The 24,490-nt window shown below is 30.6% G+C and overlaps 1 protein-coding gene across 1 annotated transcript in view; it reads right to left on the reverse strand.

The window, feature by feature from the left end:
- Window positions 1-24,490, reverse strand: part of MBNL3 (Muscleblind-like protein 3) — a 113,972-nt gene that overhangs the window by 31,377 nt on the left and 58,105 nt on the right. Inside the window, exons 2-3 of the mRNA XM_051212501.1 lie at window positions 24,023-24,174; window positions 8,522-9,097 (exon numbers count right to left, since the gene is read on the reverse strand). Coding sequence (XP_051072686.1) covers window positions 8,522-8,941 — 420 coding nt within the window. The 5' untranslated portion in view covers window positions 8,942-9,097; window positions 24,023-24,174. The remainder of the gene's footprint in view (window positions 1-8,521; window positions 9,098-24,022; window positions 24,175-24,490) is intronic.

A 24,490-nucleotide genomic window follows, 5' to 3' on the forward strand; every position in this document is an offset into this window, starting at 1 on the left:
ACCGGCATCAACGGAAAAACAAATTTGAATAATGATAATAATAATAATAATGAATATCATACTCATCCAAAATTTCACAACTAAACACAATTCTAAAATCGATTGTTTGTCAATAACAAATAAATATCGAGTCTTATCTATCAATATATACTGGTTTAAGTCAATAATCGACGTCTACACTGTGATCAAACATAAACAGCTACACATACTACCCACTACTAATACTAATACTAATATCACAATTATTATTATTATTATTATTATTATTATTATTATTATGAATACTAGTGCTAATACTACTGTTTAATAGCTCACACTGATACCAAAAATAATTTAGTTCACAAATACTAAATAATCTCAATATTGGATAGTTGTGTATGTCATTTTGCTTATAAATAACTATTTACCATTCGAAATATTACAAGAAAACAATCATATTCAGAAAAAAAGAAAAGAGAGATAGGAGAAGAAAAAAAAGAGGAATGTCAGAATATATATATGTACCGACCACAGCAGTCATTCGAAATAGTAACCTAATAATATGACAAAATCTGTACAGATAGGCAAGAGCAACAAAGTCTGTTTCCTTTTCATTGTCTCCTCTCCCCTCTCACTTCCTTGCATATCTGTCAAGTTGATATGTATTGATATGGTAATGAACAGAGAAAAGTATAATTTAATATAGAGATTGAGGTAAAATACATACACAATCATGATTAAATCATATGTACATATAAACGAATACAATGTTTACAAGAGTGTATCTATTATTTTCTTGTCTCCATCTTCACTTCTTCCTATTCTTGTCTATTTTCGCCATTTTCATTACTTCAATAATAAAATATATTAATTTGATACCATTAAATACGAATAACAGTATTGATTTATAAAATACTACACAGATGATAAAGTTCTCCTTCTTTTTGATTATAAATAAATAACTTCTGTCTTCTATTTCATTCATTTCATTTCTTCTCTGTTTTCTTTCTTTATATTTGTGTTTATTAAAAAGAGTATTTTCAGTGGTTTTTTTCAATAACACGTATATTTCATTAATTGTCATTGATACATATACATATATATGTATATATTGATTGAGATGAGAAATCGATCGATGTTAGGCCACCAGTGAAAATCTGGAAGCACTGGACAGTCGTTTCGTGGATGCGTACTGCTGAAGAGTCCCATACTAGGACGAAACGGCCGTTTAATGCTTCCAGATTCTCAATGGTGGTCTAACATTGATCGATTCATGATCTCAATCAATGTGAATGGAAGTTTACTTTATTCTATCTTTATTGAATATTATCATTGATGTTACTATATTTCTGAAGAAAATAAAAAGAAATCATGAAAATCAATAGAAGAATTATTGAAAAGTAAAAGGTATTTTATAAGTTCTTTTGATGCTTACATCAATGTTTCTCAGAATATTTACAATATTGATGACATATTCGGGGTTTATGAGATTACCGTTTGAAAACAAGTGTATTGTATAAATTGAGAATAATGACTTAGAATTTATCGATTTACAATATCTACTTTTACAGTTCGACTATTACCATCCACTTACATTATAGGTTTTTTTAACCTTACTGTTCTTACAATGTATACGATCCGGTGCACACATATATAGAAACTAAGACGAAAGAGAAAAATGGGAAGAACTGTATAACATATTGTTATGATTGGATATGTGGTATGAATAAATAATAGTTTGAATTCCCTATTATAATCAGATAGGCAATCGTATTCAGAAATCGATTCTGTTAGCAAACACTTATTTGGCCATATATAAATCATACAAGTAACTTATTAGTCAACTATTCCAAAATGATAAAAATGTAATCTCTTTAGATTAGACCAAGTTATTGAAAGCTATATAAAATCAATGTCTGTTTAAGTTGACTAGTTAAAGGACGGAGCACAGAGACTCATACCTTTATAATAATAATAGTGTATCAGTTCAAATGGTGTCATGTTGTAGCGGAGCAATTTTTTTAAAAAGTGTGACTTGACTTTATTATATTGTAAACTAATTCTAAAACATTCAATACAATCCTATCTTTCCAATCGATTTACCATCATGTTATCTTGACTTTACCACAATAAGGATATTTACTATCTAATCTTTATTTTATCTTTGTACTATAAATCAGTATCGCTTCAGTTCAGTATACTCTAAGTGATTTTTTCTCTTATCAGTACTATATTAATCTAAGATAAACACAATAATGTTTACTTATTACTACTGGTACAAATTTATTTTTGATTACACTTATCTACACATAAACATACAGGCGTACACAATGTATCATCAATATACAAACAGCCCTTTTTGATGTTTTCCCTTGATTAAACAACAACAAACAAAGAAAAACAAATCTACCTAGATGAATTCTTTCTAATTTTTTTCAGCCTGGAATTCGATTTATTTATTGTTCATCATTTATTGTATGTTGAAAGATTACATTGTTTGCTTCAAATCAATCATTGAAATAAACAAGAATGGCTCTGACAGAAAGAATGAAAAATCATCTAAAGTAATCTGTTTCGTTTTTTTTTCTTCTGTTATAAACAAGTATAATTTGGAATTTAAGATTAGTCGACATTAAAGAATGAATGACATTATTTTTAGCTAAGGAGGGAACAATTAGAAACTGTGGGCGGATTGTTGTTACATCCTAGTTTGAAATTATTCAGCAATGTCCCATACCCCCTTCCTGTTGATGAGATTGATTTGTCGCCTGTTAGAAACATTACATGTAAACCGTTAAATTCCTAATCGGGTCACGAATGTCTTAATTTATAGAGACTCAAACTACAACAAAATAGTTGTTCGGTCTTTCTTTTTAATTTTATCAATGTATTGAATTTTTCATCTGTTCTTTTCGAGACCAAATAATTATATATTCAGTATTCTACTACTGATACTATGATTATTTCAATGCGTTTGATTTACAACTATTTTTGATACATTTCGCTTTTGCTATCCCGTTAAGAAGTACTATAACTTCAGTTGTTTATAGTTCACTAACTGATTGACTGTAGCGAATGATCGTTGGTAGTTGCTTAGCTTTAATTTCCTCACTAATAATTTTATCAATTCCTATATTTACAATTGAACGTTATTGATTACTATTTTCACAATTTTTCACAATAATCATAGAGATGACCTTGACATTCAAGTTTTTTACCAATCATACTTGATTCAAGTTACCTAAAACGTGTTATTAGAACCTGTTTGTAAATAATAGGCCTTGTTTTAATGAATGTATTAGGAGGTGTGAAAACACTTAATGCTTCATGTAATACAAATAAAAAGACAGAATCTGAACAATGTAGTGTAGTAACAATATCATGTTTTATTTATTTTCAGAAGGGGGTTTTGTGGAAATTTTAGTAATTCAATGGTTGAATTGGATTGGTTGAAGCTAGACAGTAACATCGTTGGATGCCAGCTCAGTGATCTAGAGGTTAGGCGTTCGCTCGTGAGACTGATAGGTCCTGCGTTCAAATCCCGCGAGTGAGATTGCAGATGCGCGATGCTCAGGAGTCTCATACTAGGGCGAAACGGCTGTTCAGTGCTTCCAGGTTTTTCATGATAGTCTAGCTTCAATTGACTCATGAATTCAACCATTAGATTATATTCATTTGTCTAATATAACAAGCAATTTTACAGTATTATTTGCCGAAATGATTTTACAAATACAAAAGGAGTTCTATTGTTCTATTATTTGGGTATAAAAAATATTTAACCCGTAGACTATATTACTATCATCTTGCATAGTGTTGTTACCCGTTCGTTCCATTGGCCTAAAATCCAATACGTTTAAAAGTTTTATAATCTTCAAATGTCCGCTAATGACATTATTTCAAAATAGTTATTTATCATTGATATTGATTAGCTAATTAATACCATTTACGGATTAAAGCTTACCTCAATCTAGTATGATTATTGTCAACCATTGGATACAATATTACGTTAAGCGGTTAGAGATAATCCATTAAGAAATTCTAGAATTTTATTTTAAAGCAATTAGTCCCTTTTATAAATTTCGATAGAGCAATTAGAAGACGAAGTTGATCTGAAAAATGTGATGTATTTGCGCTATATATTTCGAACAATCTGGTTACACATATACATGTCAGGGCATTTTTATAATGTATCACGCAAATACATCACATTTTCAGATCAACTCCATCTTCTAATTATATTTTATTCTAGTTATAAAAACAGTAGCAAACAAAGTGTAACAATAAAGCTTACAGACAATGACACTCTCTTTACTGTGACATGAATCTGTGTCATCTGGCAACACAATTCAATGAATGATTAATAAACTAATTGTGCTGTTGAACAATTACTTTCTTAATCTTGTACAAAATGTAACATCATATTGTGGTGAACAAGAACACCAGTGAGGACAATCGAATGTATTTGACGCAAAATTACAGGACTTGTTAATAAAATCTAACAATCAAATAGTAAATATGTAATTTGCAAAATGTCCACATTTGTCTCTTAATGACTCAGACTTCATTGTTCTTACATTTTCATACAAATTGCATCCTGTTCCCATTCTTTACTGTTCGATCCTCTTGTGTCTCTGCTGCCAGACATTCTGTTCCTGACTAACATCATATACTACTTATGTCGATATAAGTAGCACACATCACAATATATCGAATTATTTAAACCACTATTCATAATATAATCATTTAGATACAACTTGATCCTCACTAAGGAATAAAAAATGTGACCAGTTAATTTCCATATTATGAAATTACAAAACTTTTATCAGTAGATTAAATTTGCTTAGTCATCAATGGAAAATTGGAATTATTTTACCTATAAAAGAATAAAGTGAACAGTTTTGTGGGGTAATGTCACAGATATGTAAAAACTAAATCCCTTTTTTATTTTAGAATTGAACGTAGACGGATACAAATTCTAGGGTTTATTTAATTTTCTCTTATTAATAAAATAATCAAATTAATAAAAGAAAAACTCTTTATACTATTATACTATAAATCGAAAGAAATACGCAAACGGAAGATAAGTAGGTAAGAAAGTAAGTCAGTCAGTTAGTAAGTAAGTAAGTAAGTAAGCAACTACTAATGACAAAAGGAAGTTACAAACGAATAAATATAAGAAGAAGAAGAAAGAAAGAAACATGAGAGAAAATCTACCATCATTTATCAAACCAGATTTTCTTTTATACATATATCTATATGTGCCGTCGTTAAAAATTCCAGTTCCATTTTTGATCTTTTAAAAACAAAATTTGACATGAAATTAGTTGGTTAAATGTTTGTTTGTTTGTTCCGAGGAACAGCCATTTGCACATACCCAACCAGTATACATACATTCATTCATGTATAACGAGGGAATAGAGAAGAATAAAAAAACCAAAACCATGTTAAAACAAAGAAAGAGAGAGATTGAATTAAAAGTAGATGTGTAGAAGGAGAATGGAAATTGCAACATACACATAAACATAACCGGATGATGAAAAATTTCAACATGATGATTATCATCAGTTTTTAAGTAAAACTGAATGACAGATAGCAGTGAAATCCAGAATTTGTATTTCTTCATACTCCGAACATCTCAGCTGAATGTTCTCTCATTACAATGTTGATGTTTACACTAAAAGTTAAACCTAGAACCTTTCGCTCGAGCTTATTGATTGCAGATCAACAAAAACAATCGTCTCAGGGTTTATTGTTAGCAATTACTCAAATTTACACAAAACTTATGACTTAAAGTCAATAATGAGGTATTCCACTGAGAATATACACACGTCAATAGATATTGATCGATTCTAGTTTCTAGTATTAACAACTGAAATATTCCCGTTTCTACTAGCAAATCGGAATTAGTTATCATCGATATATATTATATTTTTGTTGAAACAGGGATCTTTTGAGAATAAAATCAACTACTTCTGAAGAACCAAATGAAAATGTGGATCGTTTAGAATGTCCTTTGAATAGTTTCAACTTCATAATAATAATAATAATAATAAATACTGTGCTAAATTCGGGTCATTTTCCAAAAAAAGTCCATTTACATCTTTTATACAAATAATCAAATTAACTAATGACATTGGCAACATGACCCTGCAATTATATTTATTTAAATACAGTAGCCTACTAAAACTTCTAGGCCATCGCATTTCCAATACATAGATTTATTCCTCTGAAATTTTGGTGTCTGGCAATCATATTGAATTACATGACTTTATGAAATATTCACGATCGTATCATGAATATAATTATTGAAATATTCAAAAGGTACCATTAACATGATGCTTCGTATAGTTCCTGGGTCTTGTTTGTCTGTCCTTTGGAGAAATGAGACAAGTACCTTAAAATTCATACATCAAATATATGAAAATAGATGTGTCATGAGAGTAAGACCGATCGTGAACATCTATAGATGAATATATTCATTGTAGTGAATCAATGTTTGGACACTTTCTATACATCTTTTGTTGAATATTCACGAGTTAAATCCCTGTGAAAGGATGATTTTATTGTAGTTTTATATATTTATTTTGCTGAATATTCTTTATTGCAAGCAAACAGTTATGTCATTGAATAAAGCAAGTATTACTATCATTATTTATGAAAAGAATAGAACGTATTTGAGTTTATTAACCAAAACAAATCTCCATTTATACAAATTAGGATAAGATATTAGATATAGTAACCGAACCGAAGCATTTTTCAATGAGAGATCTATAAAGAATCTAGATAAGCATTTTCTAATCGACATCATGTAAAATGTATGTATAGAATGTAATATTACACACTATTTTTGTAAATAAGTAAACATACAAATATATATGTTGTTTGATTTGGAGGTCTTTCAGGAGCTTAGCAATATATATAAAAATATTGTAGTGGCTTTGTTTCGTTAACCAATCACCCTCGTAACCATTATTATATAAACCTCAACGATATTTGAAATTAGAAGGCAAAGAGAAGCGGCAACTACAGTTTATTAGCGGATAGCGCAGATCACAAAGCTATAAGCATATCGAGCGTATTTGAAGCGGAGAGGCGCATACGTACATACGAGCGATTACATAGGTAAATGTTTAGTCAAACTGCGCAAGGGCGCAGCAAGGCAAAGCAAAGGCTAATAATAGGATTTCATTACATATATACATGGGGAGGCGGATGAATCATCGAGTGATATTTAAGCGATCAATGTTTTAACTAGTCTATCATGCTATCTAAAAAGCTTGTGACTTAAGGCTATATCGAGGCAATCCGCACAGGATGCACATATGTCAACATTAGACTGATCAATAGCAGTCCTAAATAATAATGAGAAGATACAAGTAAAACAACATCAAGTGAATTTAAACTTCACCCCATTTACACAAGCAGGTGACCATCAGGACTCAGTAGGTAAGTGGATAACGCGAACGGTACTGGGTTGGAGTCCCGGAGTGAACATCAACTCTGAGATGCAGGTACATCCAGCCGACGAGTCCTAAATAGGACGAAACGCGCATCCTGAATTCCACTGCTAACCACTATCCATCTTTGTTTATAAAAAGATTTTTCTTTTTCATTCCTTAAAGCAAAGTATATTTGTGATGATAGATCTATTCATTCAACAGTAGATGAGTTTATGTTCAATTTATTTTCAAGGTCCTAAATAGCTTCACAATAGATTCCTTATAGTTTTATGGTATTTATATGTGACACTCATTGAAAATCTGGTAAAATAATTTTATAAAACAATAAACTATTAATTATCCAGCATAAATTTGTAAATTCTAATCTTTTTTAATTATTTGTAAGATGCCAGAGTATCTGTTATTCAGTTCAGTTCAGTAATAACGTTATGATTAGGATGATACATTCATTTAAATGTAGGAAAATAGGATTACAATCAATAAGCACTTTCATCATCATCATCATCATCATCATATCTTTTCAATCAGATCATAACAAAATATCAGAAGGAGTCTTGTAGATATTATAGTAATTTTAATAGTTGAGATCATAAGTCAATTGAAGCTAGGTCATCATGAAAAACCTGGAAGCACTAGGCAGCCGTTTCGTCCTACTGTGGGACTCTTCAGCAGTGCGCATCCACGATTCCACTTGTGGGATTCGAACGCGGGACCTATCTCGCAAAGTGGTATCGTGGATGCGCACTTCTGAGGAGTCCCATACTGGGATGAAACGGTCGTCCAGTGCTTCCAGGTTATCTATCGTGGTCTAGCTTCAATTGGCTCATGATAACAGAAAAGGTTTTTTCTTACTTATCTTTAACAATTTAAGCACTAAAAACACAGATATTATTCATGAAACTCTCACAAATGTGAATACTAAGTTGGCAATTGTTTTCGAACTTTCAGCAAAAAAAACAAGGAAAAGTTAGCAACTTATTTCCAATTGGCTTAAAAGTATACATACACTACTATATTAGTAAATAATAAAATCAATGAACTAAACAATCAATCAATTGTCCATGGAATTATAGACAACTTACTTTAATTGAATCATAACAACAAATAACACGTCCACTTTGTACATCGACATGTGTTGGTGGATGAGCGAATTTACATTCATTTTCATCTCTTGAACATTGATTTCGTTGATATTGTCGGCATACTTCAAGTGTTAACCATCTGGAATCTTTAATATTCGACGGTAGACCAGCTGATGCAGCTGCAGCGGCAGTTAACGCAGCAACCGCTGCCGCTGCTGCTGCGGCTGTACTCGATGTGTACATACCATTATTGTTAGCATTATTATTACCATTACTGTTATTAGTTGTATTATTTGGAAACTGACTAGAATTTTCATTGGAATTTAATGTTGATGAATTTGGTGGTGGGAATGGTGTAAAATGTGGATAAACCACTGTCGCTGCTCCAGTTGGATCACTAAGACCAACACTATGAAGCATGATAGAATTAAGAGAGTAGTAAACAAGTATGTATATGTGTGTGTGCACACAGCCAATCAATCACGTACACAGACGTACGTATATGTTTATTTATTTATTTACACAAGAACGCATACACACGTACAAAATTGGTCGATCCAGTTAATTCTTCTTGATCTGGAAAGAAAATATCATTTTAAAAAAACCGTCAGTTTTCGTTAAGCAGGAGGATACTGATTACAAAATTGATCAAACGTATCGAGTAGTGAGTGTATATTGGCATATGAATTAATTATTAAGAGTATGAGAAGTGTTGGGGTATCGCTTATGATCGTGAATATATATTACGTAATTCATTTACCAAAGACACGTTTATGTACTGTGGTTTCTACCATACTATTTTTTAAGAGATAACAACACCACTTATCTACTCACACCAAAGTAATTGGAGTAGACAATGAACCTAAGACCAATTGGTCGAAATCTAGGTGTTTTAGCCCTCGACCAATTAGTACCATAAATATGAAGAGGGTAACAGATTGTTAATTAGTGTCAAGTTATCTATATTTTGTTTTCATATATCAGCACCATACCTCACTAAATGATATATTGTTAAAGTGTTCAAAAGTGATACAGAAATGAAGGTTTTTTTGTTACACTTTCGTTGAAATAAGTTTTATTCCATTTCATAAACTTTCTAACATGTCCAGTACCTATTATCTGAACTTTTGGCAAATATTCAACAATATTTCTTGATATGACATTTGCATAATTTGGAAAATTCCTCCCATCACTAAACGTTTGTTAATTTAAAAATTACGTAATCAAACTTAAAATGACTAGTAAAATTCTTATTGAGATCATGAACCGATCCATGTCAGATCACTATTGAAAAGCTGGAAGCACTGAATAGCCGTTTTTCCTAGTATGGAACTCCTCAGCATATATATATATATATATATATATATATATATATATATATATAATTGTACAGTGTTGAGAATAAGCTCATTGAAAAAAGGATTCCTTTGTTGAATAAGTTCTTTTACAATTTGGGAAACTTTGAAGAATCACCTGAGGTTTTAGATATTTTGAATGTTTCCGAATCAATTAGAATATAAATAATAATAAACATAAGTCTCTTTTTTTATCTCAAAATAGCTTAATAGCTTAACATGTTTTCTGTAGTTTACATCAGTACAAACTGGCTTGCGTCATACAAATAATGAAAACTAAAAGGCTTTAAACAGTCGTTTCATCCTTGTGTGCCATTCCAACTATGTCAGTTGTGAAGCCATTACCCACGAATGGTGCTGAATAATGGTTATATAATATCATAAATTCATTGAAGTTAGAAATGTGAACCATTAGATGTCAACTTAATGATAAGCTAATTTGATCTCTAATGCGGTCAATATCTGCCTAACAAAAGTCAGTTCATAATGTAAACTGTAATACTCTACAATTTCCACAAACTATTTTATATAACATGTGAAGCTTAACAGAATACATTGTCTAAATAATTAGATTATGTCAAAATTTGTTATATCTATAGCTTGGATGCTTAATATACCGCGTACAACTTGAGCACTAGAGCTCTAGGACCTTCCAAGTCGTAAATGAGAAGACGGAAGACAAATGGAAGGAATACTATTCCAAACAGTGTCAAATATGGTACAAAACTCCCAGGTATTTATATATTTTTTAGTAAGAACGAAATCATAATTATAGTCATCCAATCTGCATACAGGGAGTTTTTAGCATTTGTTCAATAGGGAAGCTGCACGTAGGGATTCTAGAATATTCTTCCAAAAGATGATTAGATGGAATATCTTCGGCTCTTTCTGAGCTCCTTAGAGCTTCCTTGAGTTCACCCGTGGGCTATCCTCACAAAATTATTCGCTTGTGTCAAAAACAATCCGACAAAATAATTGGTAAAACACATGTTATGATACAAGAAATATTATCTAAGTTATTTTTGTATCGATTTCTATTGGTTATTTAACATTCTACCATAATATGATGTGGTTATAACTCTTAACGGAAATAAATGATATCAGCTGTTATCAATGATGAACGCTTTCATAGAAAGAAAAAAAGGACAATCAATAATTTTCACATAGATACTTACTGTGTAGCAACACATAATCAGCCTACTTTTCTTATTATTAAAAATTAAACAATGAAAATATTAACCTGAAACAGCAATTATTGTTAAACTTAAAAACCATCTAGTTACAAATACGTGCATTAATTACGAAGAAGAAGAAAAGTATTGTAATTCAAAGAAATAATTGTCTAATACTATTTAACTAATTAAATAATCATTCCCATAGTTTATCTAAACAATACCAAGTGAATTTCAACTTCACCCCATTGCACAAGCAAGTAACTAACAGGACTCAGTAGTGAAGTGGATAACGCGATGGCGTTTGAAGCGAATGGCACTGCATTCGAGTCCCAGAGAGACTCTGAGGTGCAGGTACATTCAGCTGACGAGTCTCGAATAGGACGAAACGCGCATCCTGGATTCCACTGCTAGCCACTATCTATCTTTGCTTAATAATTCATCATGTTTGAAAAATTACAATCTTTATTTTAAATCATCAATAAATGTTCTATACTATAATAATGATTACAAGTATTATTCATTTTCATTAAAATTTATTTTAATAAATAATCTATTTAAGTAATGATAATAATTCCCATTACAAAATGATATTTAATGAAAGTATTCTAAAGATAGAAAACTATCAGATAACTGTTGTGTTTTTTTTCATTCTGATCTAGCACTAAGAAATTGATGTACATTCAATAAACTTTGCAAAAGAATTGAAACTACGATAAATTCAAAGTTTTTTGACAAGTAGACAGTAGTCACCTTGCCGAAATATCAATAGTTTCTGTGTTGTTTTTTCAACTGCAGTCAATTTAGATTGATATTGTGAATGGATCAATGTTAGACCATTAGTGAGAACCTGGACGGCCGTTTTGTCCTAGTATGGGACTCGTGAGAAGTGTGCATCCACGATCTCGCATATGAGACTCGAACCCAGGACCTACGGTCTCGCGTATGAACGCTTAACCTCTAGACCACTGAGCTTATATCAAACGGTGTTAATGGTTAACTTCACTCAATCCATGATATTGCGCTACCACCCACCATTGTTCTCAGTGTGTAATTGCCTCGCAACAGACCTGGTTGGACTCCACTGGTCACGGCTTCTCACTAGAATTTAGTCAATTTACTGGTGAAACACGATCTTCCATTTGGTGTCATCATTGGTCAATAATTGCTTAACATATAATCTCTAGTTGATTCTAAATGGCACTGATAAGTTTGGTACTCGAGTTTTCTTATACTCCCCTAGAAAGAAGGCTGGAAGTGTGAACAGAAGTTTTACTACAGGGTTAAATTATGTACAGGAAAGGAGATTTATTTGGATATGGATGGTCTTTATGTGTTGCAAGATTCTGGAAACTCATTAAATTTAATAACAAAATGTGCAATTATCCCATCAGAGTGTAACGCACATTCTATTGTATCTCTAGAAATCTCTTGGAAGTTCTCCCTTAGCACTTATTGGGTGATGTATTTTCAACATTTTCCCAGATTCTGAGAAATTCTCGAAGACTCCCAACAGTCACGACGCACCATTAGAACTTGGATAAATCATTATTGAATATGTCTACCATAACTAGTCACAGCCTAGCAATTCTATTACTAACATCATTTTTAGATGAAATCCTCTGCCGAAAACATGTTTATTTCATACACATATGACAGCAAACAAATTTAATGAACGAGAGAAATATTTAGTAACAAATCATTTCTTACAAACATAATATGGTATATGTTACTTATGTTGACAGATATAAGTAGTATATAGCACCAATCAAAAGTGGAAGGCCTGGCAGCAGAAGATTGAAATATAGAGAACAGGAAGGAAATCGGAGAGTAATCGAGATAACAACAGAATTACAGGAATAATGAAATATATAAAGGGCAGCGCAAAAAATGTGCAAATGATGTGTTTGATGTATGATTTTCATATTTTGCTAACCAACTATGTAATTTTATATTCAACAATAAAGTGGTTTTCCCCACCAAGTTTTTATTCCGTACAATACTTTAGGAAATTTTAAACACTATAAACTTCCTAAGGGCAAACTAGGTTATTCTTACAGTCGTATACGGACGAATTGAAATGCATTGCACTAGTTATATACAATGTAATAAACTATAGTATATTTATATTCGTTCACTATGTTTCATAGAACTGACAGCCTCAAAATCTTTGATGTGTCCAAATTCTTGAACAGTTTACATCATACACAAGTATACACATATGCATATACATACACACACACATGCACAATCAAATAAAGTTAGCGTAGCTCTACAAAATAACAACTAACATCCCGTTAAAGCAAAAAAATGTTATTTCTTAGAATTCAATTAATCATGCGTAAATGTGTTCCTTTTTAGAAAAAAAGCAAAAAGCTATACACGTACACACTGAAGACTTGGCATTCTTTATTTCCTAAGAATGTGTGTATGTGCACAATAGTAAGTGATTATAATCAGTTAGAAATTGTTTTTAATAATCCAATCTAGTGATTAAACACAAAGTCTTGCATGATCTTTAGAATAGAATCGACATTGATAGCTAGACACTGGGATATTTGTTACAACTCAATAAACGATGAGTGTTAAAATATCAATTTTGAGGGAGATCAGCCTGCAGTCCCAATAGCTCTATAATTACGTCTCCGATTATGATACTTAAAAATTTCTTAACATTCCTTTTATTTCTTTTAATGAACATGCGTTTCACCTGGAACTACAATTAAAAGGTTAACCTACTTTAAAAACAGTCTTATAACATCACCCTAATTGTGGTGTTAAGTAATATTTACTATTAATGTTAAACATACTCAGTGTTGTAGAAATGAAGTAAAGTTATACGTAATAATCTCAAAACTAATAAAATGACTCGATATTTCAAATGGACTAATAAACTAAGCAAATAATTCGCAAAGACTACTTAAAAAACAATGCTACTGTCGAGATCATGAATGTTTACTACCATTGAGTAGTCCCAAAACAAGACTTGAGATTTGTACAGTACTCCTTGGATTGCAGTGACGCAATTTGGAATACCATAGAAGACCGGGAAGCACTAGACAGTTGTTTTCGTTCTAGTACGGGACTCCTCAGGAGTGCGCATTGACGACTCTACAGGTACTGAACCTAAAACCTCCAGGTAAATCGACAAACATTTGACCATTCTAACCATTGGGCCGAGATCCAATAGTAAATTTCAACTGCAATCGATTTATGACAAAGAAATGACCTATTCAATCCCACCAGTGAAAGATATTTCACTTCTGATAAGTCTGAACTCTACAATTCAAAACTACTCATCAAAATTTCAGGAATACTTTTAAGTAAGTCACTGATAAGCTAAATAATATAGATTAGTTGACAGGATTTTTACAATAAAACACGAATTGAGATCAATCTGTAACGCACACAAGTAATTATAGGCGAATTTATATTCAAAGTGAATAGTTTAGGGTAAAACAGACAAAAACAACTAGAACCAGAACTGTAAACTAACAATTCACAACGGATTGAATCAATATCATTAGATCTCATCAGTGTGTATAAAGTTATTAGTGAACGATTAAGATAACTAAATATGATTTGACAAATCATAACACTATGAATAATACAAAATAAAGATGACTATGAAACAGGTAAACAGTACTTATAAGTTACACAATATATACTCATTTAGTAAATCAATGTAATCAGTTGATATATATAGTATTATCCAACACTCAATATTACTAATATGATTATCAGTAGTAGTAACACTTGTCGTTTTTGTTATATTTATAATTTTATATCACTTTTTAATGTTTTTTTTCTCTAATATTTGCCAATACTTATCTGTACAAACATTTAATTGGTCTAAGCTTACAATTCAACGTAATAATCAAGATACACACATGTAAAACAACAAACATATGAATACTGTATGAGTAACCACCGTTGTTTTCCTCCATAAAATAATGGCTTATTTTAAATGAGAAATAAATTTGTTACATACGAGTTAAATAAACATTGTAAATATTGATTAGATTATTTCAGATAGACTCGTTTTATTTCCGATAGACTAATAATAATAATAGTAATGGTAATAGTAATAGTAACAATGGTAATAATCATAATAGCTGAAACAAATTCATACATCCATAGATACATAAATAGGTACAGGCTTGTGTGTGTATAATCGCAATTCATATAACATGTATATAATGTTTAGATAAAATGAACACAGTCATTGATCAGATAAATAAATTTCTATTGGACATCAATTTGATAGTATTGATTGTATCATTAAGTAAAGTATTCAATTTTCATTATATTTAAGTTAGTTAAAAGTCAATTCATTTGGAGAGTGATATGGTAACTATTGTGATTTGTCAAAAAGATATGATTGCATAATATTAGAATATATGATATATCAACAACAGCAATAACAAAAATATGTTGGTTGTATATTTGTATTTCAAATACCCACTAAGTATTACTACTATTATATCTTGTCTAAAGTGCTGATAGATAGTCACTAGATTAAGTGATTCTAGACTGATCTATTTTGTTGAAAAATAAAAAAACAATAGATGAAAGAGATTGGCAAGAAGTACTAAACTGAAAATTTCCTATTAGTTACAACTACAGAATTACCGGAAAATGTCTCAATTACCGTGAAACAACTTGTAACTCACAAGCGGAAATTAATGGTAGCTAACAGTGGAATCTACGATACGTATTTCGTCTTATCTGTTAGATGAATCTGCATCCCAGCGTTGGTATTCACTTCGAGACTTGATAAAAATAAATTCCACCTCGATTATCTCCAATATTAAGTAATGATTAATATGCATTCAAATTTACAACAATACTTCCAGTTTATCTTTTCTTATATGATACAAAAAAAACAACATTAGATAAGATATTTAAAATGAAAAATCAACAAAACACCATTCGGATTTATACTCATCAGATGATGAAATGATATATTTTGTTTAGTTAAGAATCATACTACTTCTTAAGTAGTACATATAAAAGATGAAATAATTCCATATTTTTCATTAGGGATGTTTGATACTTCATTTTATCCATTCATATTTGTTATTGTTTTAGTCAGAATAATAAGAATGTCATTGCCATTATAATGTATGAATAACATAGTAAATAATTAAAATGGAAACGAAATAACAAATATCTATATCTGTGTATATATACATATACGTGTACACAAGGGTGCGTGTTCATTGTTTAAAATTTCTGGCTTTTAGCCAAACATTACTACTTATAATTTTCGTTTTACAATTAAACAAATATATTTCTATGAATAAAAATGGAAAAAAAGACTTTTCCCCTACTATGCTTTGTAACAAAAAATTTAATAGACATATATTAGTATCAGAAGGGGTTTTGTGAAGATTGTTGTAGTAATTTGAAAACAGTTGAGATCATGAGTCAATGGAAGCTAGACATAATATTAGTAAAATGTTTTTATTATATATAGTCATATCACACGATATGAATTTATGGAGGCTAATTTCATCTTCTGGACCATCATTTTCTAAAAATGCATAAAATTCCCTATTAGAAACTTGTTTCAATTTAGAAATATGTTCTCCAACTCCATAATCTTTATGTTATTTATTAATGAAATATTTACAATTCATTGTGAATCTCATGATCAAGAAATCTATGAAGTATTGTCAAGATGGTCCACAAGAAGAATGCAAGATGTTTACTGAAAAACCTATATATTAAATATGTGAATAGAAATTCGATTGAAGTAAGGCTGATAGCAAACATTTATGAATGAAAATAAGTGACATCGAACCATTGTATTCTTTAGATATTTACAGATTATACGCTCCTAAAACGTTTATTTTCTCAAAATATTGTGTTGATAATTCTTGACGGTAATCCAAAATATGTGGTGTTGAACAAAGCATGTATTATTATTACTAGTACTGTGGTGTGCGCTACTTATATCCACATAAGTTGTATATAACGATGATCAGACATAGAATGTATTTCAGTGGAAGTTCGAGAGGGGAAGAACGGGAACGAAGAGCAATTGTTATGAAAATGCATGAATAATGAAATCTAAGACGACGGACCGATATTTGCAAAAGGAACAGTCAAGTTTGAGACAATTGATCAATATTTTGTAAATTAACTATTTACTGTATGGTTGTCAGATTTTAGTGAGATGTTCTGTAATTTTGTGCTCAAATATATTCGGTTGTCCCCGCTCGTGTTCTCCTTCACTATATTACCACTATTATGTAACTCATCAAGCATTGGTTTGTTTAAATGACTTTAAGTCATATCGATTGTATGCAGGTTATCCATACTACTTGATTTACAAGACATTGAAGTCAACATAGAAGAGTCCGAACCTTCAATTTAATGATTTAAGGTCGAATGGGTTCATCACTAAGCCATTTGATATAACAGATAACAAATGAAAGTATATAGATCCAATTAATAAAACCATTGAAAATCATAATATGTCATCAATCCTATAAGATATAAATCAATTCCTTTAAGACTAAATATATATCTTGTTGTATCAAAGCTGATTAGTAAGGCAATTAAATCATACAACATTTTATGTTAATTATCCCTTTTTATCTAAAATTAAAACAATTTACATCATAATTGCAGATCATTTTAAGATCTACCATGTAAGACTGAATTAAACTGGTTTGAATGCATAAAAGTCAAGGAGATTTATGACCGTTTGATCAAGATATTATGTATCAGTCATCATCCAATTCATAAGTACGAATTGGCTAAATTGTTTAAAACATTCTAGTTATGATTCTTTTCAATGATTGTTCATTTTCTTTTAGTTAAGCATAATACACAAAAAAGAATCTTAGAAACAACAAAAATAGTGTGGAAACAGACAAATTAATTGTTCAATGAATAGTAACCAATATTATGTTTTTTCTAGTCTTCTTTAAAGATAACTGAATTCTATCGAACGAGTTGCGATTTATCTACCATTCATCTAAGTGAATTAACCAAGTGTGTAATATTTTGAAATGTTAATTGGTTGGTTGTAGCTGAAGTTGATAAGCATAGTGTATCTGAATTTTCGAGGCAATAGTTGCTCCCTAGAGGATTCAAAAACAGATTGGTCAATTCTAGTCTAAGACATTACTCATTGAAGCTATAACTTTATTGCTACTGACCGTTTGTAGGACTGATTGACTGATTTCACAATTCATGTTTTGTATTACTGGGCCATTAGAAATTTCATCATCTAATATAACTAATCATTAATTAGTATAGACAGTAGCTAATCAATGTTGTTAACTGATATTCATGTTATCAGAATGAAGGTTTTGTGGAGATTGTAGTAATTTACTATTTAAATTCGTGAGTCAATTTACACTAAACCACCATGGAAAACCTGGAAGCACTGGACCGTCATTTCGTCCTAGTATGGGACTCTTGAGCAGTGTATACTCACGATCCCATACGCAGTACTCAAACCTAGGAACTTCGTTCTCGCGCGCAAATGCTTATGTTATATATAGTCACAACTAGATCTCAACTTTATAGCTCGTCATGATATCTGACAGTTGTTCAATTGATTACAAAATGTAGATGTAGAAACAAAACGTCGAAATTATATGATACATTTTCTTCATTTTACCCAACCAGATTCATATCCATGAAACTTCAATGATTTCTGCTAATTTGTCATTTTTATTAATTATTTAGTAACCGTTCATAGCTTACGATTATTTATTTTCTGTACACGAGAATAATCTTCAATGAAACAGTTATAGATAAAGAGGTTTGTGAATACAGTCATGTTTTCATAGTTGAAATCACAAACTGACCTTAGCTAGAAAATCATGGAAAACTAAGAGCATTAAATAGCTGTTTCATCCTACTGTGGAACTCTTCAATGTACACAGAGTTAAACTTTGAACCTTCAGGTTTCATGGCAAGCGCTTAAACTTGAGATCACTGATCACTCATCCAATGGCATACATGACTAACTTTAATCAACTTGTGGTATTTTACAATCATTATCCATTGTGTTCGGTGAGTAACTACCTCATATCTTAAATAGTTGAAATCTAATGAATGCACATTGCTGATTTGTCCCATAATAGTATGAAACAACTATCTAGTGCTTCCTGACTCTTAATATTTGTCTAACCATGAAAATAGTTATGGACTGGTTGATTTAACTTTCAATTTTATTTATTTATTTTGTGTTTTTCCTGTTTTCTATTATTCGTAAATATTTGCTTTCTATGAATCAAAAGTTAATATCATCAGTTATGAACTGACATCAGATGGCGGGACCAAGGGAAAATGGCAACATAACATTTTGTTTGTTTAAATGTATATTCAAAAGAAATACCAATTAATGTAACTGATATATATATAGGCATAAATGCACGTGCAAACTTACACATACAGACATTGAGAAAAGGAGAAAGGCTACATGCAGTAATTAATTACATACCTTATTTATCATACAATCACAAGTCAACATCAACAACAAGGGACTTCATCAGTATAATATCATTAGTAATAATAATAATAATAATAATAATAATAATAAATATTGATAGTTATATGGTTGTAATTCCTAATCTCATTGGATTCTTGAAAGTTTTGCTACTAAATAACCAAATCAAGCCAACCACTATTATATTTAACCTCCTCATATAACTCTCATAACAATAGGGAATATCAGTTATAGAAGCAGTGGTAGAAATGAAAATTGTTGATATTTGTAAATTGGTATGACCTTCGGTTTTAAGCAGGTAATAAATCATTGTAAACATTATATATATATATATGGATTTTTAGAAAGAAGAAAGTGACTAGATTACAATGAAATTACAAGATTTGCATAGTTTTATCATATGGTGTATTTTTCTTTGAAAATAAATAGAATAAATATAGATTTATTCGGTTACTATCAACTTATTATGTAATTATTATATATAAATATCAAAGCATGCAAACATAAATATATTTCTTATAGATGTACGTTTGTGTATACATATATATAGAATGTGCATAGGGTATGGAAATTCTATGCAAATATGCGGGCATTATTTGTAAGAATTTGGTAAGTGTTGTTGATTAAACATGCACCAGTTAGTTATATTAAATCCAACTGTCATAAATCAACTTTGACCTCTATATAGAATGTAGATTATTTGTGTGTTTAAGGGAAATTGACTTTATCTCTGCCTTTATATATATATATATATATATATATATATATATATATATATATATATATATATATGGAGTTCCTTTTAGGTATTCTAATGCATGATTATTAAGCAAATTGTTTTCCTTCTTAATATTTACCACAATTAATGTGTTGTTTGTTTAAGTTAAATACGATAGATAACTCAGGTATTTCCTTTTCTAATGTTAACTAGAGAATTTTTGTTTCGTCTAAGGGTATAGTGAAGATTATTGAATTTTTTTTATAGTTTTACATCATAAAAGAATTTTAGTTAGAAAATCATTTAAAACTGTGAAGTTTTGAACGATATCGATGCCTACAATGGTAGTGGATGAGGTTGACATAATATTGAGAATTGATTGAAGTTAAGCATATAAACTGTTGGGTATCAACTCAGTGATCTTAGGCTAAAGCATTAACCCTGCTGAAATCTCTGACAAGTGCTTCTAAAGAATCGTATAATAAAACGAAAAGGATCTCGAGTGCCTTCTAGTTTTTTAATGGTTGTTTAACCAAAGTCAGTTCGTGCAATAAAACTATGAAATTAGGGAATGATCGAACACTCAATATCGTTGGGTATATGTTTTATGGCGGTTTAGATGTGATCGATTTTCCACACAAATGCATACTTCGCTTCCATTTATAAGAGTTTCGATGGTTGGCAAGGAAAACAAATTCCCAGAGCTCTTTAATTTCGTTGGTTCTCTAATTGATATTTGTTCGTGATAAAAATCACTCTCAAAGTGTACAAAAGTCATCCAAAGTATCAGCTAAATATATATAATCTAGCTTAACTATAGTTAACTTTTTTCTGATTCAATTGACAACAAATGTTACCTGAATAATATGGATACTATTAATTAAAATTTAATCCAAGATTAGGACTTTCTATCGACTTCAAACATTATTCAAACAAATTGGTTTGAAATAACTGTTCATAGATTTATTGGTGATATTATAATGAACCGACTTGAAGTATCACACAACTTAACAACTAAATATATACATATATATATAGACGTACAGGTGAATGAGATCAAGTGTCTACAGATTTTTAGATCTTCAATCAAAATTAACTCTTCTATCTTGAAGGATTTCTTTAAGAAAAGTTAAAAATTTGTCTGATAGATTAATAGAGTTGAGATTGATTAATGAGTGACTGTACAATGTGATACATGATACCTTAAAACTATGAACTTTACGCTCTCTCTTAACATGATGTAATACACACAGAAAGATAGAGACTTACAGGCATTCTGATCATTTAAGGTTAATAGAAGTTCTGAACTCAATCACAACACATCACCATATACCTTCAACAAAACATTGTTTTCCAATATGAGGTTGTGGGTACTGTAGAATATTTCTAAATTAAATCATGAACCGACCTAAGTTAGACAGTCATCGAAATCCTGAAAGCACTGAACCGCTGTTTCGTCCTTGTGTGGGACCCCATCAGTGCACACCCACGAACACACACTCGGGAGCCGAACGACTAACCTCTAGACCACTGACATGACGATCCAACGGTATTAATTTATAACCTCAACCAGTCCATGATATTGCGCGACCATCTTCCATTGTGTTCGGTGGATAACTGACTCGCACCCAACACGGGATCGTTCACTAGAAATCCGGGGATTTCCTCCCTCTTATGTGTGGGATAGTAGATGCGCACTGATGCAGAATCACATACTAGAATGAAACGGCTGCTCGATGCTTCCATATTAATCATATTTGAATCAAAGATCTCTACATGAAGACAAAGAATTCGAAGAAATAAACTTGTAACTGTTTTAAAATATGACAGTATTTTGATTATTCACTTTTTTACTTCTTAATTGTGTTTAAGCATAGAAATGAATATTTTCATATTGAGATTTCAGAAAGAAAGTGTACTGTGATATCGACTTATGTATGACTAGTGGCTACAATGCATACCTAATCGGGATTCAGGACTAGATAACGTGACATTAACTACCTATCGATAACTGATTGGTGTAAGTATATCAGCCATGTAGGAGATCAGTTGTAGTCTCAGTGGCTTAGTTGTAATCTATGTGATTGTAACTCTAGGTTAGTCAGATTTGAATCCCTCATCGATTAGCGATTTCTTCAATATTTCAAATATAGTTTATGAATGTTACCCGGTATGAAATATCATTTGAAGTTTTGCTAATAATTCCTACTAAAATGTCCGTAATTTAACTAATACACTTGGTGGTTAAATGAGTTCTACTTGTATCTAAGACAAGAGAATGAAGCATACTACAACTGTTAAAAATAAACACATCCCTTGTTCTATCGTTTTTACGATATGACTCAGTATCTTTGCCATGGAATAAGAACTATAACTGAAGAATCCTCTGTTCTTTTGATAGACAGACTTAAATTTAGCACGTGATGTGCACATACATACACGTTAACCAGATATACAATAGTCAAACATCCATATTAACAAAATCATACATAAATATTTACATTGTTATTTCGATAAAACTAGTGTTAGAATGAAGAAATAAGGAAAGAGAGAAAAAAACCCTTTATATACGCATTAGTAATCAGATCAATTCATTTTGAATAATTCAGGTGATTTTCACATATAAACAAAGTACTATAATCAAGATTATAAACAATAACAACAGTAATATACAAAAGAAAACTATTTCAGGCCACCATGATAGACACTAACAGAATTTGACTCATCTCAAAGTGTTTATGTTGTTTTTCCAATAAACTACTCTTTAAAAAACAAAACAACAGATTAATGGTTTATTTGTATAAGTATTGGGAAAATATATGCAAATTGAGTTATGAAAACCATGATTCTCCCTTTTTTTTTAAAAAAAAAAAAAAGAAAAACAAAAAAAGAAAATTAAAAATTCTATTTGGAATTGTTTAGCTGAGTGAATTTGCATCCCATTGGTCAATTCTAGATAGATAGGTAGATAGATAGACAGACAGATATAATCATCGTGGAGCCTAGTACAGATGTATATGGTGGTCCAATCTCCCAAATGAGGATTAGTGCAATGAGATGGAAAATAACAATATCATTGTAATAGATTTAATAGGTGACTAAATAATTTTCGGCCATTAAACTTCAAATAAAATAATTAATTAGTTCAAGTATAAAAAATAATTTAAAAAAAAGCGTTTGTAGGTTCATAGGTGAATTTGGGATTATAGGAACTTATATTAAAACTGGCCAAAAAATTGACAATTAACCAGTTGTATAGAAAAACATTAAGGTGTCATGAATAGATTTATAAATTTCGCTTAGAGATTTTTCAAAATATTGATTGACTAACAGTTATTTTAGGTACATTCGAGACATTCAGAAAATTCGTTACGTAATTATAAAACGTCTCCGAACAGATAATGATGTTCTCATTCCGTATTACTATTTAGCAAACTAATGAATTATTATAAAGGAAAATAACACTTTAATTTGATTCTCATCAGAAAATATATTCATTTATTGTCAATTAATAGTCTCGTGAAGATCGTTGAATTTTCTTATTTCATATCGTATACTAACGTTAGTCAGAAAATCGTAAAAATCATGGAGTACTGGAAAACTTTTTCGTCCTGGTACGTACTCTTCAGCAGTATGCACTCATGACCCCACTAGGGATGGAATGCAGGATCTCTAGTTTCATGGTGAACAATTAACGGTTAGAACCATTAGATCGGTGTCCAATAGTACAATTTCAATGTCAAACAATTTATTTTTGTATTTTTATGGAAATATCTTACTTACCTTGTTTTAATAAATAATTTCCAACCAGTAAACAAAATGAATGAAGAATAAACGTAAGAAGTGTTTATCCACTAGGAGACTGTCAATACTGGAAGAAGAATATGGCAACACTGACGGTGACCGTAACGGTGACAATAGTAAGGGTAATCAACCTGTCATTTTTAAAATAAACCAAGAACAAAGAAGAAAAGGGGTTTAGAGAAGATAAAAATAAATCAATAAATAAACATTATCCTCATTGATTATCTTTGCTTTCATGTTTACCCTTTCAAAACAATTTTTATTAGCATTAATTATTTACTACTAACTTAAAACAACATTTGAGTGAGTGAATGAGTGAAGATATTATTTTTCACAGAAATTTATCAACGAAACTAAATGTGAGATTTAACTGCAAAGAAACTAAACAAACTCTTCTAGGTAGGAGGGGAAGACAGATGTTGGATAATTTGATATTACAGTTATTAT

The sequence above is a fragment of the Schistosoma haematobium genome, chromosome ZW, assembly GCF_000699445.3.
Source record: "Schistosoma haematobium chromosome ZW, whole genome shotgun sequence".
Classification (NCBI taxonomy): domain Eukaryota; kingdom Metazoa; phylum Platyhelminthes; class Trematoda; order Strigeidida; family Schistosomatidae; genus Schistosoma; species Schistosoma haematobium.